Source organism: Myotis nattereri (genome assembly GCF_964212035.1).
Source record: "Myotis nattereri genome assembly, chromosome: 2".
Taxonomy (NCBI): Eukaryota; Metazoa; Chordata; class Mammalia; order Chiroptera; family Vespertilionidae; genus Myotis; species Myotis nattereri.
The window spans coordinates 142,001,091-142,025,122 of record NC_138076.1 but is presented as its reverse complement, the minus strand read 5'-3'; the positions used below and the strand labels follow the sequence as shown (position 1 = coordinate 142,025,122).

At 37.6% G+C, this 24,032-nt stretch overlaps 1 protein-coding gene across 1 annotated transcript in view; it reads left to right on the top strand.

Annotated features, from left to right (window-relative positions):
* The first annotated feature begins 263 nt into the window (after positions 1-263).
* The window catches only part of NAV3 (neuron navigator 3), a 350,115-nt gene continuing 326,346 nt past the window's right edge, over positions 264-24,032 (top strand). The window contains exon 1 of the mRNA XM_081083380.1: positions 264-926. Coding sequence (XP_080939506.1) covers positions 684-926 — 243 coding nt within the window. The 5' untranslated portion in view covers positions 264-683. The remainder of the gene's footprint in view (positions 927-24,032) is intronic.

The following is a 24,032-nucleotide window of genomic DNA, read 5'->3' as shown; positions in this document are numbered from 1 at the left end:
ACAGCTTCATTGCTGAGATTGTTTCCGGGCTAAAAGTTCTTCCAACAGCTGTTTGTTTTGGCCATTAATCGTGTCTTTTTTTTTTTTTTTAAGCTAGGGGAAATACGATTTTATTTTAAAAGAGAATGTAGGCTGGTTATTTCTGAAGTCAGGAAGAACGCCTGTCCTTCCACTATTGTGGTTTTTTGGCTGCTTTGACAATTGGACTGAGGACTTTTCCTTTTGTTCTTTTTCCTCTTTTTTCAGTTTCAATGCTCAGACTCAGACTGCGGTAGGGAGAAGAAAAGTAAAGCTAGGAGCTCTTTAATCCTAAAGAAGGAGGTTATAGCAGTTACTTTTAAGAAAAGTTTACTCCCCAGTGGAGTATTTAATATTACATAGATACTGACTCACTGAAGAGAGAGAGAGAGAGAGAGAGAGAGAGAGAGAGAGAGAGAGAGAGAGAGAGAGAGAATATGAATATGAGAATTTGAGTCAGCAAGAAAGAAAGATACTTAGCTAAAGATGAAGTTTTGTTGCCTTGTCCTAAAAGTTATACTATTAGTTTTTCTTTCTTTTTTTAAAATCATGATGACTGCTAGTTTTGTTTAAAGTATTTGTTCTGGAAATACTAAAGTTGGAGTCTACCAGACTGAGGTTAGAAGCATTTTCTTTGGCAGCAAGAAGATGCTTTTATAGAAGCCATGCCTGTACTTGGGGTAGCCTCAAAACTGAGACAGCCAGCTGTTGGGTCAAAGCCTGTTCATACTGCTCTTCCGATACCAAGTCTTGGCACCACTGGGTCACAGCACTATTCTTCAGGACCTTTGGAACTTACTGAAACAGAGAGCGCAATGCTTTCTTGTCAGCTCACATTAAAATCAACCTGTGAGTGTGGAGAGAAGAATCCCCTCCAGGGGAGAGCTAAGGAGACAGAAGACAGCAAGGTCAGTGGCTGAAGGTTACCTGCAGACTTATGCAGCTAAAATGCAAATTTCCTTCTAGGTGGAATATAAAGCATGTTGTGAAATGGTGTCTAGTAGAGGAACACTGGTCTAAGAAAGTGAGTAGTTTGTATAGCTGAAAAGCTCAGTATTTGGCTTACGTAAACTTGCACTTATAGTTTATACTTGTAAAAGTTGTGTACAAAATTCTCTGAATATGCATATGTTTTTATCACCTAGTATGTTCATGGATGAATGCCGAGTTCTAAATATTGCTCTATTACTGATAACAGTAACCAATCACAAATATGAGAAAAAAAGGGGACCTATTTTTCATACATAATGTAATATTAAAGAGATTTATTTGTAAAAGTTCATAGAGAAACCATCACTTTTCTCTAAATGTCATTTGCATCTTAAACACTTGCTGTTTGAATCTGTGTATCCTAGACTACTTAATTCATTGCAATATGTAGGAAAATGAAATATTATTTTTCTTGATACTGTACATTTGTCTGGATTTTTACTTGTAAATTGAAACCCTACTGTTTTACTTATTACTGACATCTTTTTCAGTCATTTAATTTATACATTTTGTGAGCAGCTGCTCATACTCTTGGTTTTTAAGCATGCTATAGTCATTTTCTCCAGCTGCTGTGCGGTAGCTTGGTCCTTCAGCTGATGAACTTCAGGGGGATTCATTTGTACTTGGTAAACATCACTTTTTCATGTAGCTTTAACTAAGACGTCAAGCTTTCCATTCTTACATCTGGCTTCTTAGAGAATGGTTTGATTTTACTCTCCCACCGAAATGTAATTTAAAAATAACTCAAGAAAAACAGTTCATATAGAAATCAACTCTACATATTAAAAAGAAAACACCCCTTTTGTCTGAAATGTCCCATTTTATTTTCACCTGTTCAAGTCCTCTAAGGTGCAGCCCCAAATGCAACTTTCTTCATGAAGTCTTTGCTAGTCACCCTTTCTGCCTTTCCTTTCTTGTGATTCATTGTCTGTAGTAATACAGCACATTAACCTATTTTGCATTTTATTACCTGGATAATTTCTCCCCCCACTAACTTGAAAATAGACATATCAGGGCCATTTTCTGTGCTCCAGCTCCTTCTCTCCAATGCTTTATGCATGAAAATTAAGTAGTAATTTACTGGATTAACACATGAACAAATGAATGAACGAACGAACTAAAATTGTTCTGAGAAAGACTTAGTTAAATTCTTTAGTCTCATTGGATCATTTAATTTATAAAACATAGGGTTTGTAATGAATGATTTTAAAAGTACTTCTAGCTCTAAAATTATGTTGTTTCTTTGATGTTTTAAGAAAGTATTTTCACTGCAAGTAAAGTCAGTTAGAAAGTAATTAATTATAGGTTTATAGTTCTCAGTCCAATGAAAGTAATTCAGGGTAAAAGTAGGGGAGTATAAATTATCATTAGAAGACTACAAAGATTTAACTGTATGCAAATAATTACTAGTAAATGTGAATACCATACAACTCTGTTCTGTGTACCCACAATGACTTGTCTGGATTAGATGGAAAGAATAGATAGACCTTTTTTCTCTGCTGACCATGCTATTATCTCTGCAGGTTCAGTCAAACTTTCACTTTGATAAATGGCCTTGGCCTAAGACTTGACCACTATAAGTACTATTTGCAGTAGAATTTTGGTTCCTCTCTGGTTAGCAAACATATCAATCAAACATCTGATATTCCAATAGGACTCTGTGGTAAGTAATGCCACTTATCATATTAAAGAGTTTTTCAAACAAATGCAAAGCATGCCTGGTCAGCACTTCAAAATATTTCTAAATGTGAAAAAAGTATGTTTACAGATATTTATAAACTTTTGAAAAACTAGAACTGAAGAAAATAACAAAATGATCAAGGTAGCCATAGTAGAGATACTTAGATTTGTCTGCAAATAGTAGAAAATTCAATCTAACAATAGCATACACAAATAGGAATTTCTTTTTCATGTAAAGGATAATGAGAGTAAGCAGTTTGTGGCTGGTAGGGTGACTGCATGAAGTTGTCAGGGAAACAAGCTTGCCCTGTTTTGTCCACCACCATCAGTTGTGGCAACTATCTCAGTCTTGAATGCATAGTTGAGTTCCATTCAATTAAAAAGACATATCCTATTTCATTAAGGCTTCTTCCATACCCCCTTGGCTTGCTGATAGTTCCAAGGCCTTATCTAGCTGGGCAATAGAAACTGGAAATTTTAGTTTTTATGCTAGGAAGCTATGTGCCCAGCTAAAAATGATGGGTTCTATTTCTAAGAAAAAAGAAACCATGGATAGTACCCACAATAGATGATGGTCATTAAAAAACATTTATGTGGACTTCTCTGCTAGTCCTTGCACCAAACAGCCTCCCAGTCTGGTTAAAAAGAACGAACCTATATATGTGTCAGACAAGCATGTATCAGAAATGTATCTTCAACCCAGCAAGCCCTTCTCCTGTCCTTGTTTGTGATTAGTGTAAATGCCATCATTCCAGTCATCTAATTTTGAATTCCTAGTTCAATATCTGGTGATATATATCACTATCTCATAACCATAGCTTCTAGACATTGGAGATTTTGTTTTATTTTATATGTTGGATTTGTCCCCTTATGCACATCCTCTTGCTTTGGCCCTTGGTAAGTTTTCTGTCAATTATTGCAATAATTCCAAACTGGTATCCTCTTCTCCTTTGGCTCTCCACCACCTCTATCCAAAACATTCAGCATCCTCCTCAATGAAAAAACATTACTCTTCATGTTTTACTCAACCAGTAATACTGCAACAAGGAAGACTCCGGCTGGTGTCAGGGGAAGAGAAGAAGGGCTATTGAGTGACTTGATTTCTATATTTTCCAGTAAGTTTTGTTTTAAGTATTGAGGTAACATTGCTAGTGAATTACAAATAAATCATTGGTATACTCAAGTGACTAGACTTCTCAGGAGAAGACAATTAAGTTGACACATGGTCTCTATTGAATTGTTTGAATAATAGAAATAAATAAGAGAAACCTCAGGACAGAAATATAGAAGCAGAAGTCAGTAGAGCAGATGACTGGCTCTGGCCTCCAGCTGTTTCCTTCTTGGAGAAGATGCCTAATTGCTGAAGACTGTTGACAGTCCTGTTGGCTTGCTCTCATGGTAGCACTTCCAGTGCTGGCCAGGCCAACTGCTGCATAGGTCAGCCCTCAGGTCTCTAGATGATTCGCCTGCTCTTCCTGTTTCTGCTGTGCTTGCACATTTAGTTATTTGCATTTAAAGAAACATGATTATTTCTTTTTTCAGTTATAGCTTATGGTCCAGGTTTCATGGCTTAGCTGTTCATGGTCATCGTAATTGTGTTTGCCTTTGTGGTAGCAATGGTGTGAAGACTGATTCTTGAAATTTACATTGTCTCTACTGGCAGAAGGCTAAGATTTTCAGTGTCATTCATGTATTTCCCTTGAGTTACAATTTGTAGGAATGTGGCATTCTAATGCTAGTATCTATTATTTTAGTTTGTGCTTTACAAAGTGTTTAAGGAATTATATCTCATGCTTTAAACTGTTAAATTACCAAAAATTATGCTGTAAATTATATGTGATTAAATGTTACTGAAAATTGCCCTAACTGGTTTGGCTCAATGGATAGAGCGTCGGCCTGTGGACCAAGAGGTCCCAGGTTCGATTCCGGTCAAGGGCATGTACCTTGGTTGCAGGCACATCCCCAGTAGGAGGTGTGCAGGAGGCAGCTGATCAATGTTTCTCTCTCATCGATGTTTCTAACTCTCTATCCCTCTCCCTTCCTCTCTGTAAAAAATCAATAATATATATATATATATATATTAAATGTTACTGAAAATCTCATATTTTTTTTATTGTTCTTCAAGTGTCAATATTCAGTGTCAAATATTTGATGACAATTTGCCAAACACATTCTTCATAGTTTCTTCCTTCCCAATATATGGAAATCTTTTTTTTCTGTAATAACAAGGAAGGCATTAAATATATTGTTTATGGGAACATGAAATCAATCGGTACCTCCTGAATGTTTAAGCAGAATAACTGCACCATGGCTGGAATTTATGCTATCACTTCTCTAACAATTACCCTCAGTCAACCTTGAATTTAAAATATTAGCTGCCGCAGTTTAAAAAAACACATCAAGTTAGGAGCTCAGAGATTTGAATTAAACTTCTGCTAGATCCTGAAAATAAGTCATTTTTAAGCTCTCTGAACTTCAACTTTTGTAGCTGTAAAAAATAAAATAAAATTAGGGTAATAGTTTTTTATAAAGCTTTTCTAAGGGTAACATTTTTTATTATCTACTCCCTTTCTCTTCCCAAGTTTGTCCTATCAATGATCACATTTATCTTACTTTTTTAGCCTCTTCCTCGCCAATGGATCCTTTGGAACAGGATTTTTTAAACCTTGGCACAAGTGACATTTTGGACTTGATAATTCTGTATTGTGGGGACAGTTTTATTATTATTATTATTGTTATTATTATTAAATATTTAGCAGCATCCTTGCCATTGCTGCTACATGCCACTAGCATCCTTCAGTTGTGACAACCAAAAATGTCCCCAGACATTGTGAAATATATCTGGGTGGAAGAAAAAAATCTAACCCAGTTGAGAAATACTGATTTAAAATAAACTTCCAAAAATGCTCAGGTCTATTATTTAATAATAATAACAATTAATAATATTTGTCATCTGCTTCAGATGATCACTCCATCTTTCCAACTTTCCAAATGCATTTCTTAAAAGTATAGTTTGTATTCATTGTCATTATTCCAAGTTTTGCATTTGCCTTATTTTTCTTTTTTCCCCCTTGCTTTTCTTGATCTATGACTTCTATTCTGTTTTCCTAGAGGTTACCAATGGATTCTGAAAAGACATCTCTTCTTGGTTAACATTTTACCTTTGCTTTCATACTGTTTGCAGCATTTGAGATCTGCTGACCACAATTCTCTTCTTGGATGCACCAATACTTACTAGCAAAGTGACGTTGGCAAGTCAATTAGTACTTAAGTATCTGTTTATTCATCTATAAAATGAGAACAGTAATATAAACTACCCCATAAAATTCTTGTGAAGAGTAAATGAGATATTGCATATAAACTGTAAACTATATGCCAACAAATGGCCTAGTATATAGTTAATAGTCAACATTTGTTACCTACTGCAATATTATAAAACTAGCTAATAGTTTAATACAAAAATTAATAATGTTAAGAATTGGAAGTAGAGCAGAGGAATCTGTAATTACTTCTCTATATATGAGATAATTAACATTTCAACCATGTTCAGAAGAATGAATTTGATGTAGTCAAATAAATTTGGAAAAAATGAACATCTTAGATAGAATAACATTTACCAATATATTTAATAGTGTGATGTGTTTAGAAAACTACAGATTATTTACCAATCCTAGGATGTAGGATGTAAATGAATGATATAGATGAAGTTGAATTGAGGCAGTGGGAAGATGGGAATTAAATGTCCAGTAAGGAGTTTGGACTTACTCTATAGAGATAAAGGGAGGATGTCAAAGTGACCTGATTAAGTCTATATTTTAGAAAGATGATGATGGAATGAAATATGGAAAGATTCAGTAATGGGAGAAAAGTTCAAAAATACAGAAAAGGAGGTATAATGGAGCAAAATTTTGGCTAAAATACCAAGCTCAAGCAATGGAAGAGGGACAAGTCTAGTAAAAGAAACTGTAGATGTTCACATTCACTTATTAAATATCAACAATCCACCAAAATCTAAGTATTGATAGATAGAGATTTTTCTCCAAAACAAAAATGTACAGTTTACTTGGAAATGATAATATGTGAACTTGGCAGCAAGTAGTCATTAAAACTAATGGTAATTACTAAAAATTCTTGAGTACCTACCACATGATAAATGCTATACCCAATTTATTATTATTTTAATTAAACATATGTAGAAACTGAGCTCCAATGGGTGCTAGGGTGGAGCAGGAATTTCAGCCTAGTTCTATTTGACTGCTATGCCCTTACTCTTCATCTCCCTCTCTGGCTCTCTCTCACAGTAACTTATTAACCACAGTCAAAATCAATGTTATTCTTGTTTCTCTTTGTGGATACTGAGTCACATAATGGGAAAACAAAGAAAACCACAGATCCCTGCCAGGAGTACTGAATTAATCTTTGACAAATTTCTTTGAACTCTTCCTCTCCCCCAGTTCCCATAGTTGCTCAATTCTTGCTGTAAGAAATGCTTTCCTTTGGATTCCCAGTCACTGGGGCCCATAGAGAAATTCAGTATCTGTGGGAGAGTTCATTAATTGGATACATGGCAGGATTTCCCGGTTGTTTCCAGAAAATGGAATGATTTGTTAACAAGTGTCGCAATTCTGCCTGGAGATAAAATCACCAAATGACAGGGCAGTGGCAAAATTTTACCAGATTCCCAATAAAATAACATGATGCAGTCTCCATAAAAGAAAAGAATCCAAGCCAAACTAGCAAAAACAACAGGCCATCTCTTTTTTATTTATTTTGATGTGGGAAAGGTAATACTAACTTCTATACCAGACAAACTCAAGATTAATGGCTTAGTACACTAGGAGTTTGTTTTGCATCTTTTAGCTGTTTCATATAGTCAGGGGTTGACAAAAGATGGCCCATAGGTCAAGTCTGAGTTGGTGCCCAGTTTTATCAAGTTTTATTAGAACACAGCCTTGATATTGACTTGTGTGTTGTCTATGGCTGCTTTTGTGCTAGGGCAGCAGTGTTGAGTAGTTACAATAGAGACTATATGGCCTGCAAAGAATAAAGTATTTACTCTCTGGCCCTTTATAGAAAAAATTTTGATGATACGTGTGTATTGTAACTCAGGAAACTAGATTCCTTCCAGCTTGTGGTTCTATCATCTAAGAGGCTTAGAAATTTCATATATTATGTCTACTCAGTTCTATTGGTCAGAACTCAGTCCTATCATGATGCCTCATTGCAAGATGGACAAGGGTACATAGTCTACCTATGTGCTCAGAAGGTGAGGGAAATGGTTTGGTGAACTATTAGCGAGCATTGTGTTAGCCAATTAGTCAGATATGGAAGATGAAGCAAAATTTGACCATGTTAAAAATATTCTAAGGTGTCCAGAAGTGTTTTCCAGGTTGTCAAGAAGTTGTGTTGAATTCTATGGATATGTCTTTAAAAGCAAAACATTGAGTAATTGGAGGGCCATATCTACACTCAAGTTACTAAATGTACAGAAAGAAAACTTCTTGCAGTTAAATTAGCTTAAGAAAATAGACCAGGCCCATCTACACAAAAGTATCATTTAAAAATTTTATGATCCAAACTCACAGCCTGAAGCAACTCTCTCCTTTGTCCTGTGCCCTTGTTTCTACTTGCTTGACTGCTCCGTTTTTAGATTCTTCTCTTGCTGGACCTGGACATTTTCCACGAAGCTTGGAACCAGAAAGGCCAAGGCAGCATAAGATCTGAATTCTAGAAGTGAAGTTTAAAGGATCAGGGTAAAGTCAGGCGTCACAGCCGAAGGAGGCATTGCTGGCTTCTAGATGTTGTCACATGGGTGGCAGCATAGTTGCGTGAGGGAGTTACCTGCTCTCTGGGCCTGGAGATACCATGTAGCTTCTATCAGCTCTCTGCAAGTTGGTTCCAAAGAAAACTTCTGGGAATGCATGGATGGGTCATGACAAACACACCAGCAATACGGACAGAAGCAACTCATATCACAATCCTTTCAGACCATGGTAACCAGATATGAAGAAAAATGCATAGAGCGATCTCTTTTCCAATGCAAGGCAAATTTCTGAGTGACTTAATTAATTGGTCTTTAGATTGAGTCCTGCATCTGGAATTCTCTCCTCTCAGGTTTCTACTTCTCTTTGACAGTATTTACTGTTTAGCTTTAGCTTGGGTCTACTTAAGTTGCTCATTTTTTGGACTGTAAAAAATATATATATATATTTTGTTTATATATATATATATATATAAGTTTGTATATATATATATATATATATATATATATATATATATACCCTTCCAGTCAATTAGTCCATCATATATATATATATATATATATATATATATATATATAGTATTTATCTTTATTGCCCCTGAATGCTTTTATGTTTAATATAACCTTTCAGTGTCTTCTTGTTTTTGGACAATTTATTGAATTTCTACAGAATAATATATTTTGCCAGAACCTTTTATGTTATTATTTTGACCCATATATTTTTTCCGAATCCTGTTTCACATTTCCTTTGTCTTGGAACCATCTGCTTTTTGTAGCTGTTTCTTCCTTCCTTTGGCTGCCCTTTTGATATCCACACTTGTGTGTTGCCTTCTTCCACTGAACACAGGTCCAACAATATGTTCACTCTTCTCTCTTCCTCTGATTCAGGAGAGACCTATTGTATTCTAAAACAAGGCTGCTATTTCACAAAGTAAATTCTTCCAGTTGCCATTACTGGGTCTACATCATGGATCCTAGATGCCTTATCTTTATAAATCATCCTTCCAGTCAATTAGTCCATCATCAACTATTTATTGCATACTTACCATGTATAAAGCAAAGTATGTATATATTTATGCATGTAAACTAGCTTATTTTAATATGTTAGGCTGCATGGGAAATATACTTGCAAAAGCTGAGCCTCTTTTTAGAAATTTATTCTTTTGTGGCAACATTAAATTCCTACTCAATACCTAGACATAGCAGAAACAATGAAAATCTAGATTTTTAATAATCATAACTTTTATTATACCTTTGGGGTGTGTGTTTCTTTTATTTAGGTTTACTCCCTCCAGTTGAGACAATCAAAAATGTCTCCGGATGTTGCCTGCCCCCTGGGGGAAATCTGCCTGAACCACTGATTTAGGTCCTGCCTTGTTTGAAAAAAGGATTTAGTAGAATTAGAAAACATATACAACACATAAGATTTAAAAACATATGCAAATAAAATGGGATTACAAGAAGAAAACAAAGGAAAAGGATAAGGCTAGTGTCAGGCTGGTGTGTAAAATTTGTGCTGTGATGGTATGTATAGGTGATAGAAGTGACTGCACATTTGGATCTGAGCCTGTGAGCTGCTGATACATAGAGGTTTAAGCTAGTGATATGTTAATCAGTGGCCAAAGCAGGCGCTAATATTTGCTCGGGAGATTCATATCTCTGTTTCTTGGTGTGCAAGAAATATTTCCTGGAGGCATTTATAGAGACACTAGCGGCAGCTGCTTAGGGTACCTAGTGGCTGGCTGCCGGCTGGGTACTCCCTCCCCTACCCATCTGGCCCCACCCCCTGATCGAACTCCTGGTTGAGAGGACAAATTGCATACTATGCTTTTATTATATAGGATACTGTGTAAATAGGATAATTTCCTCAGTAACATTTTTATTCCATATTTTAGTTACTGTTTTCTCCCCATACCTCTACCTTCTATATGAAACCATTAAAATAAAAACTTTAATTAAATCCACATAAGAAATCACAGGGCTGTCCTGATTTTAGCACTGCAAGATTATTGTTGGCATCTTTCAGTCCAGAGCATTGGTAGGGTTGGTTACCCTAACTCTGAATCAAATTTCTTGTTTCTCTCTTTAATTTTATTCTGTTTTTTAATAATCGTCTAGTTATTCATTCTAATTTTGTAGTAGTTACAAATATATTTATTGTCAGAAGCTATCAGTTCTCTACTCAGATTTGACAGAACATGTCCTTTCTTTAACAGCAATTATTCCAGTTAGAAGTAGTTTCTGTTACAAAACAGACAGAGTTCATCCACTCAGCACCAGCAGAGATAAACACTGGACACGGAGAATTGCAGTTGGGAAACTGGTTATTTTATTGATGAATGGCGCCATCCAGGAGAATGAGAAGATAAAGCTCAAAAGCTCCAATTCCTCTATGGCGTGTAGGTTACAGATTATATAGGGGAAATCACAGGATACCCACCCTGAGGTAGGGGTCTGTGGTCTTGCTGGGAGCTGATTGGTCAGAGGTGAGTAAGGGTCATGGGTCATGTCTTTAGGTCTTGAGGACAGCTCTGAGGTCTTTTCTGCTGTTCCTTTGTCTGGTCTCATGGGAAAATTACTAGGGTCATTCCACCTTAGGGCTCAGGAGCTGAAATATAATTTAGGTCCAGATGTTATCTTCAGTCGGCCTGTTGATGTAGGACCGTGGTCGGCAAACCACGGCTCGCGAGCCACATGCGGCTCTTTGGCCCCTTGAGTGTGGCTCTTCCACAAAATACCATGTGCGGGTGCGCACGTACAGTGCGATTGAAACTTCATGGCCCATGCGCAGAAGTCGGTATTTTGTGGAAGAGCCACACTCAAGGGGCCAAAGAGCCACATGTGGCTAGCGAGCCGCAGTTTGCCGACCACTGATCTAGGGGAAAGGCTAGGTCTCTGAGGAATATATATATATATATAGGGGAGAGGGAGAGGGAGAGGGAGAGATAGGATTTAAAACCAAATTTAATCAAAATCATAAGGACTTTTCTGTGAAGCTTTTAGCTAATCAAAGAATAATTATTTTTTATGAGTTTGAAATATTTCCATTTGTTCCTTCCTTATCCATACCATTTTAATAAGTTTTGGCAATAATGGATGCCTTCCTGTTTCCTTCTGTGAGAAAAACTTAGAGTTGTCAATAAATCAAACGTAGCTTAGTTCCCCAAGTTCATGAGGTAATTTCCAACAGAAGTTCTGTGGGCTTCGAGTTGAGTGTATTGATGTCTTGAAATACTGGCCTTAGTTTGTCTTTTCTACACCTTCAGAGACTATGCACAGGAACAGGACTTTTGTTTCGCTCAGCAGCCAGCTTCTCCTCAGGAGACAGGCAGGATGTGGTCTGGGAGAAAGTGCACACTCGAACAATAGTCATTGACAGACTTTTTGGGAAGCATGAAGAGGAAGAGAGCATCTGTCTGCACTCAGAATCATCAGAGGCGGCTGTGTGTGTGAGAATCTTAGGTTTCGGAAATGTGTTTCTTAAGGTCGCCTGTTTTCCTGCTCTGTTTTTATTGGGTGAGGAAAGTTGCCTTCAAGATCACAAAACATCATAAGTTCAGAGGAGGAACTGCATCCCATTTTGTCTAGTTATCCCAGGCAGAAAATTCCCTCAGGCACTGAACACTGAACGCATTTTGTTTAGCCCTTACCTATGGTCTCTGTGAATCAAGCAGAGAGAATTAAAAAGGGTAGAGAGATAAAAGTCCAACTGAGAGGTAATAATAAAGGGATTCAGCAAGAAGTCCTTGTAGGCAGAGTGGCCCAGGTGCTGACTTTATCTACAATTCATTCCCCATGAAATTTGAGAAAATGTGCTGCACAAAGTATGGGTATCACAAGCACTGATGTGTCCCTTTCTCTTCTGTGCCTTGGTTAAACCATAATTCCAATTGAATTACAGTTGCTGTTATAATGAGTTGTAAGAAAATCTTTGGCATCTTATCCCTGTGTCCATTCTGTTGGATTTGAATCTTGTTTCACCTTCCAGAGGAAGGTTCCCATAAATGCTCCCCTAGGACGATGTTGACCTACATGGACATGTGTAGCCGGTGCAGCTGCCATTAAGTTGAAAGGAGAGTGAGTCCAGTGCCTGCCTTGTCTTCTGCTGTCTTCCTTTCAAGTGCAGTTGTGTAAACTGGTCTTCAAATGTCTTCGCACCTGGATCCCCTTCTGGATGTGCTGCTGCTCTCCAAGGACTTGGCAGTAGGTGCTTCCTGTTGTGCCGCAGACTTTCATGTGTAGGACATCTGTCACCCCAGAGCATGAATAGTCAGAAGAGCAGAAGCAGCTTTCTTGTGAACGTAGTAAAACTTCAGAGCACATTCCTGCGCGAGGAGAAAGTGCCCCCAAAGAGCAGCTGTGATTTAGGATGAGTGAGACAGATGTCAAGGTGTCCGCCTTTTACTCCCCACCAGAAAACAACACTTGGATTTCCTGGCAGTGCAATTATGTAATGGCTGTGGTTTCTTTCTGTAAACTGTGTTTCAGACAGGGAGGAAGAAGGAACTAACTGGATTGTGTAACTTTATAAATAGAAACAGCCATGTTAAAATAACAAGACTGCTCGGTTTGAGCCAATGAGTTTTGCTACTAGCTGCAAAGCTAGGCCGCTGTATATGATCCATACTGTGGAGTAATTCCTGAGGTTTGCCCAAGAATGCATAATGGGGGAAATCGATGAGACATTCTTATCCTTCTTCCATTGTACTTCGAGTGTGTTAGTCCAAATAAATCAAAACCTCTTCTCTGCTGGAAATAGTCACGTTGGAGACACACAGGAACTTGCCCTCTACTACAAATAATGAATAATGAGCTCATACCATTTTTAATAGGGCACATAATTTACTAAACACTTGGAGCGATTTATCCTGGCAGTGGCATAAAGGATAAAGAGGCACCTACCTTATTGTCTACTGAACAAAATGTGTGCTGCATTCATTCCCCATATGTTCTGGAACACTAGATGATTTAAATCTCATTGCTGCTCTTTATTTTAGAGGGCAGAACCCAGGTACATACAGAGAAATCTCTTTCATAAAGGCCCAAAACATCAGTCACCTCAGCATGATTCCATTCCGTTTAATATATACTCCAAAAGAGAGATTGTACTATGCTTGCCAGTTCGCGGAGGTTTATAGATCATAGGTTTTGACTCTCTCAGGGGTGAATGTATTATAGTAGTGTTTTCTTTGATTTTTGTGTTTATAAAAGTGATACTAGTCCTTCCTAGACACTTGGTAAATTAGTCTTCTGTACCATGGCTGTACGACTGGCCATCATTCAAGGCTCTTCCTAATCTGAGTGAAAGGAATTTTCTCATTTAAATTCCTCCTTTAAGGAGAGGCCTACTTGATTCATGTTTCTCTCCCCTGAGATCTGTAACACAATGTCTTGGATACAGTAGGAATTTATACATATTTGTTGAATTAAAAAATTAATAATAAGTTTTGTACTTTTATTCCTTTGCCTCATGATTTACCTGGTGCTTCTGTTTAAAAAGAGCTATCCTAGACTCTGTTCTTGATTGCTTGCATATAGATGTTGGCTCTGCCCTTTCGGCCCATTTCTATTATTGAAGTGATTCAAGGTCAAAGCATATTCATATTCTGGCCGTGCTTAACCTACAGTCATGTAACACTTACCAGGTAATGACAGGGGTACATTCTGAGATGTGTTGCTAGGTGATTTTGTTGTGCAAAAATCAGTGTGCATACAGAAACCTCGGTGGAAGAGCCTACTGCCGTGATTGTGTGTGCTCTACTTTTATATAACTGTCAGCGCAGCTAGTGTCATCACAAACACCTGAGTCATGTGTCACACTGTGATGTTTTGATGGCTGTGACATCACTAGGTGATGGGAATTTTCCAGCCCATTAAAATCTCGTGGGACAACTGCTGTGTATGTATGCAGTTCCTCATTGACTGAAACATCATTAATTGGCACATGCCTGGCGTATACTCGTCTGTCTTGAGCAAACCTTTCCCAGTCCAGTGGTGGTCTTGTATGTCTCCGAATCTGTCTTATCAAATGTAGAATATTAACAGTAGGAGGGGCAGAGGAGGATCTTCTAATACATGTATATCTTTTATGTACATTAGTAAAATGAAGACTAAGCAAATTGAAATGGACCATCTTAAAACCATATCATCTTAAGTATAAATATAATAGTGATGACGTGAGTGCCCCATTTGTTGATGACTGTTACTTAGGAAAATGGATATGACTTTGACATCAACTCCAAGACTCCTAGTCTCATAGAAAGCTGCTATAGTTTTGGGCTAGAGAATCAGTATGAGATGCAATAGGTTTGAGTCATGGTCCAAGATCTGAAAGTGTTTTGGCATTCTTTCATTTGCTTGTCAATCAGAACACAACGGGTGAAATCATTCTGTTCGGTAACAACGTCCGTGATCTATCGCCAAGGTAGGTTTATGGATGTTAACAGAGTTTTTCTAGTGTAGGGTGATATATGATCTGGATCTTCCTCTAAGTATTCGCAAGTCCATTGTAGTGTAGTAGACTCAGCCAAGTGCATTATAATTTATGCTTTACTTAAAGGGCTTTAAGACACCCTACTTCTCAGATATGAAAATATAACTCAGTATTTCTATAACATAGTTCTTTTTGCTCCCAAACCTCTTTTGCTGCTGATAGTGGTAGAAAGAAGATTGGTGAGGATGAGAGAAACCTAAATTTGATTTTTTTTTTCTGGTTTAAGAAATACTCATTAGAGTGAATAGTTAGTCATTTGAAGATCAAACTTTTTGTCAGTGCTGTTTTCCTTTCAGCATGCAGTTTGTTTCTTCTTTCCTCATTTGTAGAATGGTGTCTCCAAATGAGTAATACGTTTGTTTGGAGAAGTTTTGTGTCCTCAGGGTAATATGGGGTGGAGTGAGAAAGGGTCTCAGGTTTGCTTGCTACTACCATCTGGATCCTAGCTGTTGAGTGCTGGTGCTGCAAAGCCCAGTGCACCTGGGTCTCTGGGCGTGCGGAGCTTCTCTGCTGAGACTTGGGCTCTGGGTGCCTTGTGGACACTCACTGTGGATAACATTGCCCAAGTTCTGCATTTGCCTGTCCGAATGCCAGCTCTCGTGGGCACACTAGTCCTCTCCACATTTTTCACACTTGCACTGGGACACACAGAAACTTCCATTTGTGTATATCAGGAGTGCTATCTCCAGCACTATCTGCCTAACCATGTCCTGTTTTCATTTCCCCTCTACTGTGGCTCTTCAGTGTTGGCAAGGGGCACCCTGTGTTGTGGTCCTCCCAGCTAGCAGATGGGAAGTGGGACACAAGGCCTTTTAGCTTTCTCCCTGACCCTCAATCTGTCTGAGAATTTTTCTTATCCAGCTGTCATTCCTGGACCTACTCCCAGGGTGTGGAAGCACCAGATTTCATTGTGGAGTCTAATGGTGTCTTAGTGTAGACACATCCCTTCTGAATCTTCTTGTTTCTTTCCTGATATTTGAATTTTTGCTTATTCTCACCATCACAGTTAGAGTCTCTGAAATAATCTCCTGTGTCCTCTGCATCACGTATTATAGTACAATTAGAGGCTCGGTACATGAAATTTGTGCACTGTTGGGGGGTGTGTCCCTTAGCCCAGCCTGCACCCTCTCCAATTTGGGACCCACCAGGGGAAGTCCAACTACCGGTTTAGGCCTGATCCCTGTGGGGCAGTCAGACATCCCTCTCACAATTAGGGATTGCTGGCTCCCAACCACTCACCTGCCTGCCTGCCTGATTGCCCCTAACTGCTTCTGCCTGCCAGCCTGATCACCCCCTAACCACTCCCCTGCTGGCCTGATCGACACCTAACCACTCCCCTGCCGGCCTGATCGACACCTAACTGCTCTCCTGCAGGCCTGATCGCCCCCAACTGCCCTCCCCTGCAGGCCTAGTCCTCCTCAACTGCCCTCCCTTCCTGGCCATCCTGTGACCACATGGGGGCAGCCATCTTGTGTGAAGGTGTGATGGTCAATTTGCATATCACCTCTTTATTATATAGGATTCTGGTTTTCAAGGTTTTTCCTTTAATAGGTAAAGGGAAGCCTTTGAAATCTTTCTCATTCAGTGAATCCTGACTTTCAAGAATATTTTGTCCTTACAGACAAGATATATTTGTAATCAAGTAGAACAATTAGTGGGGTTTTTTTGTTATAGGCTGAATTCTCTTTTGAAATAATAAATGTCATTGTTTTAATGGGTGGAAGACACATAGATCAACTAAAAAATAGAAATGAATAAGGACAGACATATTCTTTTATAATTGCTCAAACATTCACTCTTATTCAATTCACTAGCTCATTCTTATTATTTGTCCTTGTAACATGTAGCTGTTTAAGGCTGAGTGTCAATACCACTTGATGAAGTAATAATGACAGAATGAAAATTAGGAAAAAATACTGATACATCTCATATAAATCCTGAGTGCTGGCTGGTGGCTTCCTCTGAGTCCTGAGGGCTATTTTCTCACACAGAAAATTCATCCAAGATTTGTTGTCTTTGTTTAAGTGTAAAGATACATAATGGAAATCTAGATTTATTTGATTTAAGAGTGTATTTGGCTTAACTCAATTGTTCAATTAAAGTTTTTCATTCCGAAAAGAATTTTAAAAAATTCTCTTGGAATATTTTCTGGTGGAAAGAATATCACAGAATTTTGAACTGATATAATAAAAAGTAAAACACTCACAAAAATATTAAATTAGTTTACAGTGTTGGGGGCTACGTAACATTAAGCTGTTGAGAAGAGAAAAATATACTTAATTATCCTCATCATTTTTCTAAACAACATTAAATATTTGAATATTGGGAAATGGCTTTTAAAAAATTGTTTCCCCAGACATTGTGGAATTATACACTTTAAAATTCATATGGTTTACATTGACAGTAAGAAGTGATATTTTATAAAAATAATCTTTACAGATTTTGAGTGGGTCTAAATTATCAAACTTACTTTGGACAAAGAAAGAATAAGAATAATTAAATTCTAATTATTTAGACTTCGTTTAACATTGTCAAATACTCAAAAAACTATTTTTTTCTGAGTTCACATTGAATAAAGTTTAACTTTATAAAAACAGATTTACTCATTGTGGTAATCTGAAAAATGGGATACCAATTGAGGGAAATGCAAACCTACAGACTTCTGATAGATCTGGGGAGGAATTCAAGTACGAATGTTGGAACCAGACAGACTTATATGCAACCTCCAGCTCTCCCATTTATTGAAGGAGTAACCTTGAATATATTACTTAAGTTCTCTGAGCTCCATGTTGTTTCTAGAATGGAGATTATAATATGACCTTCCTAGAGTTTTTATACATACCTTTTTAGTTTTGTTAGATATATTTTCACAGTGCCTGGAATATAGTGGACCTTCAATAAATAATAACTATTGTCAGATACTTTAAGGATTTGGTTTCTATTTTCTTTGAAATCATGTAATAATTTGGGGGTTTTATTGCTCTGTTTTATTTTTAGTGGTGATGGTTTCAGAGAATAGGCATGCTGAAACAAAACATTTCAAAAAGATTAAAGGTCTAACCTAATTCTACTACTAATCCTAATAAAAAATTAATTCAGCAACTGAAATAGAAATGTAATCACTTCTGTTACTTTTAAATATTCAGCAATATTTGTAATGATGAATTTAAAAAAACCATTATTTTGGCTCCTAACAGTTCCCTTTGTCTAAATTTTAAACCATTATTTATAGTTATATATGACATTTCTTCAAGGATGAGAAAGAAACAAGGTTTTGGGGAAAAAATCTACCTTGGGTAATCTTTTCCTCAAAGGAATTAATCAGATTTGAATGTTCTTACAAAGAATTTAATTAAATATTCAGATATAAAACCATGTCTTAAAACTTGGAATAATAAAAATCTGTGTTATGTAGAAGAAAATGGCCTCCCCACCCTCTAACTCATATTTACAATGCCATGGAGTTGGTTATCTTTTTATGACACAAAGTTGATGAGTTTTATTTATTTATTTATTTTTGCTTATTTGTTTTTAGTATCTTTTTAAGGACAGCAATTACATGAGTAAAGAGAAAATTCACATAAGGTACCAAATGCTATCCATGCAATTTGCCAAGAATAAAAACACAGTTTGAATTTGAGACAAAATACAATCCATATTTATTTCATGGGCTGAGGAATTTCAAGGGGTCACTTCTATAGGAGAGTTCCAAGGGAGTTAGGAATCTGGCCTATGATTTTTACTTTTGGCAGTGGCTTCTGAAATAAAACACAATACCTTATAATATTTCAAAAAGTTATCCATCATCCACATTGCAAAGTACATTGCAAGTATTTTAAGCTCTGGAGCATGGCTTGAAAAATTCACTATTCATGGGAGGTGGAAAACATGAAAGGAATATGAACATGGGAGACAGGGGTTTAGGGGGGATTGGATACCAAGTGTGGATGAAGATTTTGACTCAAAATACATATGTGCCAAGAAACATTTTGTGAGGACTGTGTTGTCAATTAAGATTTCCAAAGGTTCTCCAGAAGGATAATGCTTATAGCCACCCTGTTACAGTTCATATTTAAGACTCCAGCTGTTTACATGCATAGTTTTAATAGAGATTTACCAGAAGAATTGGTGGGAAAGCAGCTTGGTTGAAGACAGATTGGGAACTCGCAGCCACAGTTTATTACTGGTATCTGTCTCATTGTGGCTTTTCACACTGTGGGAATTCAACTTCCAGGACTAGGGGAGCCTCTTCACTTTCACTGGAGTCTGACCACTTTTCTTCAGGGAAAGCAGAAGCTAACAAATCAAAAGTTTGCTCATGTTAAACCCCAGGAAAATATTTTATAAGGCCAATCCCACTGCATAAGCATGCTTATTCACATAACAATAGCTGCTTCACAAAAAACAAAACCAATCCAAATACATCTTAACAAAATCTCCTTAAGGATTCATCTACTAGTACATGTGTAATGCTTAGCAGAGGAGATGGTGTCCTGGATAAGTCTGTTATGGTGTCTGAGAGAGATGCCCGCTCCTTACCCCAACCTAAGATCATAAACCTTTAGTGTGGATTGACTGGCATTTCAAGTTGAGTGGTATTTCTTCTGTTTTATTTTATTACAATTATTGAAAGTGTAGACCCTTTCTCTGTTTTTACATAAGTAAGGGCGTGTCGTTCACAATACAATTGTTTCAGGCACCCCATCAATGCATGAGTAGAAGTCAGTTTCACAATAGATTGAGATCTCTCTTCAATCTTTTAGATGGAAAAGAATAAAATTTCAGTTTCTTTAAATCATGAAACTATTAGCATATTTTATTATACTCGTAAACTGTCCTTGGGATTCACTTATATTCCTGAGTTTTCACCTTAGAAACTATATTGTAAAGACCCAGAAACTATTGTTGCAAATGTGTCTCAGAAACAATCTAATATATAAAGCCAGTCTTAAAATTATTCAGTTTTGTCTAAGAGAAATAGATAGTCCCTTGAGATTTGGCTTTTGGCCCCCAGGGCAAAAGTTTTATAGCACAGTGAATAATTTTTCAGGCTTAAGGAAAATCAGATGTGGCTCTCTTGGAAGAACAATTTCCTGGGTGTATCTTTCTGCTTTTCAAGAAAATATATATAATGATAACTTTGCCCTGAATTTGAACCCTGACATGCCTCAAAATTATTGCATTTATTTTTCTTCTGTTGTTCACATTGTCTGGATTTCATTATTTTCTGTACTTAATTTGTTTTCATCATAAGTTGAATCAACTTCTGCTAATAAGTAAATAGCACATTTGAATCATTTTCCTGTTCATTAAAAAGAATGCAGTAGATCTACACATACTGATAATGAATTAGATTTACAGTTTGTTAAGTGGAAAAACTGGAGTGTGGAACATGGTGGATAATATGATTCCATTTTTGTAAGCAAACACAGAGTATATATTTGTTTGCATGTATACATATGTATTTATGTATAAACCAGGTCAGAGAGATACATAGAAAATGGTAACAGTGATTGTCTTGGCGGAGGGGGAGGGAAGGGAGTGAAAATCTGAGAAGCTAGGGATCAAGAGTAGAAGTAGGATCACTTTACTTTTATATATGTACTAGAGGTCTGATGCACGAAATTCTGCAAGAGTAGGCATTTGCAGCCTTGGCTGCCTCAGCCCTCATAGCCCCGGCTTTGTCTGGAAGGTCGTCCGGAAGATTATCCAGATGGTTGTTCTGCTGTTCAGCCATTCGGTCAATTTGCATATTATACTTTTATTATTATAGATTACTAGTGGCCCGGTGCATGAAATTCATGCACAGGGGAGAGTGTATTCCTCAGCCTGTCCTGCACCCTCTCCAATTTGGGACCCCTTGAGGGATGTCCTACTGCCAGTTTACTGGGATCAGGCCTAAACCAGCAGTTGGACATCCCTCTCGCAATCTGGGACTGCTGGCTCCTAACTGCTCACCTGCCTGCCTGCCTGCCTTCCTGATTAACTCCAACCACTCTGCCTGCTGGCCTGCTCACCCCCAACTGCCCCCCACCCCGCTGCCGGCCTGCTTGCCCCCAAATGCCTCCCCGCCAGCCTCATCACCCCAAACTGCCCCCTCCGCTGGCCTGCTCACCCCTACCTTCCCTCCCCACTGGCCTGCTCATCCCCAACTGTCCCCCTGCTGGCCTGCTCATTCCAAACTGCCCCCCCCCCACTGTCCTGATCACCTCCAACTGGCCCCCCTGCTGGTCTGCTTACCCCCAATGGCCCTGCCCCCCACCAGCCTGATCACCCACAACTGTCCTCCCCTCTCGGCCTCTAACCGACTCTACCTCGGCCCCGCCACGATGGCTTTGTCCAGAAGAACATCTGGAAGGTTTCCTGGAAGGTCTTCCAGTCTAATTAGCATATTACTCTTTTATTAGTATAGATATATTTGTCTGTAAATATGATTATGATTGCAGATATGAGTAGGACCAGGTAAAATTTTATAGAATGGGCCTTTTATTACAGATGGTTTCCCATGTATGCATTTTTTCTAAAGAAGTAAAAATTACTTTAAAAAATGTTTCAGGAAGACTTTGAGAAATTCACAGTATCTGGTTTTCTTCCAAGAAAGTTGTCACTTTTATACCAGAGTGAGAATTATTTGTATGTTTTGTATGTCAGCTTTGGGCCACTGTGACTGGGGGGCACTTAGCTTGACTTGAGAGTAATTATCTTGCTCACTGGCTGGGAGAGAGGGTGTGTGGCAGAGGAGATAAATACTCAGTTCTGGATTATTCATAGATTGCTGACTTTCTGGATTGATTGTGCAAGCCCCTCCTTTTATTGATGTCCACCTTCTATTGACAGACATTTACCCTGGGAGAGAAATGAGATGAAACTCTCTTTCTTTTCATTGTAAAAAGCATTTGAATTCCTAAGGTGTGATAAGGCCACCCAGCCATCCACAGTCAAGGTACACGTTTTCATGGAGGATGTTCCCACTCTTGAATAAATTAAAATAATTTTTTTCTTTTAATTTAAACTTTCTTCAATAACTGTTTTCTTGTTACTTAAAAGCTAGTTTTTTTGAAACTACTTCCAAAGCTTTTCAAGCTGTATATGTCCTTGGAATGAATTTATAAATAAGAATTGAGCCCAGCCGGTGTGACTCAGTGGTTTAGCATCAGCCTATGAACCAGGAAGTCACAGTTTGATTCCAGGTCAGGCCACATTTTAGAGAGCTCTGTATGGGTTTAAAACCGATTGGGAAGGGTTGCTGACAGTGTCAAGTAATTTTGAATGGCAGTGAACTTAGCATTTCAGTAATTCTTAGTCAAGCTGTTTTAATTGGCCTATAAAAGGGAAATAAATCACTTGAAGATCAAAACTTTTCATCACAGAGTGAGCAAACTTGATTATTTTAGTTTGAATTATTTGTCTATATTGTACAATGTTTGTTTGATTGTGAGGAAATGACAAAGGACCATGTAAAAGCATAGCATTAGAAAATCTCAGTTCCTTTCTTAATGAAGACATCTGTGCTGAGCTATGTCCTTCAGCAGAGTTGTCTCCTGTGTAGAAGAGATAAAATTAGCAATTGATTGCAAAATCCTGTAGCCTTGTGGTATTTACAGGGATTTTAATGAAAATATTTCACACCTTAAAAAGAAGAACTATGCATCCTCCTTCTTTTCACTTCTTATATTTTATACAAATAATTATCTATATTATAAAAGGCCTGTGGTTATGATACTATAATGGTGTCATGACCAAATGAGCAGCTGCTCTTGCGGCAGGCGGGGTGGGGCGCAAGCTCCTAGTGGCCGAGAGCTATGAGCAGTAGAGGGCGGGGTGAGAGCTACCAGTGGCGATGGGCTGGGCAGCCAGTGTGCTGGGTCTATAATATATATATATATATATATATCTGTCTCCATGAAACTGTCTTACTTAAGCCTAACCAGAGGTTTTGCAACGTTTTATTCAGTCTTTCTATTATCATATAGTGTTGGTCATGATTAGAAAGGACACTATGGAATGGGCTAAATTAATTTCATTTACATTTGGGTTAAAGGCTAAGAAATCTGGACTGATGTTCTCATGAAGCCAGCTTATATATGTCTCATCAGAACATATTAAGAAATGCTTCAGCATTTACAAGTACAGTTTGATGTTGTGTCATAAAAAAATAAAGGAAAAAGTTAAATAACAGATTAAGTATGGCCTTCTGTGTTCCCTAGACTTTGGCAACCTGCTAGATAAACAACAGGATGTATAACTTAGAGTTTGCTATTAGTTTCTGGCCAGATATCATGGAAGCCAATTTGGTTTAAATTGGTGTTGGGTAGATGGTATGTTATGGAAAACACAGACAACAGAAATCTTGGAGAATGCTATGCAAGAAACTTCCTGAGATATTAATTTTCCTGAAGTTTGCTTACTATTATATATTCTATCATATACTGTGTTTGAACTCCAGTATTTAAAAAATGAAATTCATGTATTTGAGCCATTAGAAAAAACAGTCCCCCCCTTCCCAGGCTAATGAATAAACATTGGGTTGGCTTTTAATCATTTTTTATTGATTTATATAAATTATGTTTCTTTTAAGTACCCTTAAAATATACAATCAAAGATCAAGAAGAAATTTCACACACAAAAAAGATACTTTTCTCCTTTTTCATTTCTGACATGTTTTCTAATTTTTCAAATGGATAATATTGTGATGATTATTATTTTAATTAGCAGGCCAATACAGCTCTTCTGAGGTTTCACCAGATGTGGGATGCACATTAAAGTGAATTATGTTTCTGTTCTTTGAAAGAATGCTGAATAAAGTAACAGTCTATTAATTTTTTTTTCATATCACAAAATGGTTTTTAAATGTGTTTAGGTTAAGTGTATAGAAGAGAGCAGTTCACCAGTTGTCCCTGAAGAGCCTTTCATCCAAGGGGAAATGTGGTGTGACATTTTAATTATCTAAAGTTTAATGACAGAGATAATGAGGTATCTTGCCTTCTTTGAATCTGTTCTGCTTGTCAACAAGATGGATTTTCTTTGAGGTTTGTAATACCAAAGTACTTTCAGGGAGGTGAACGGAACGTTGGAAGGTCCTCTAACACT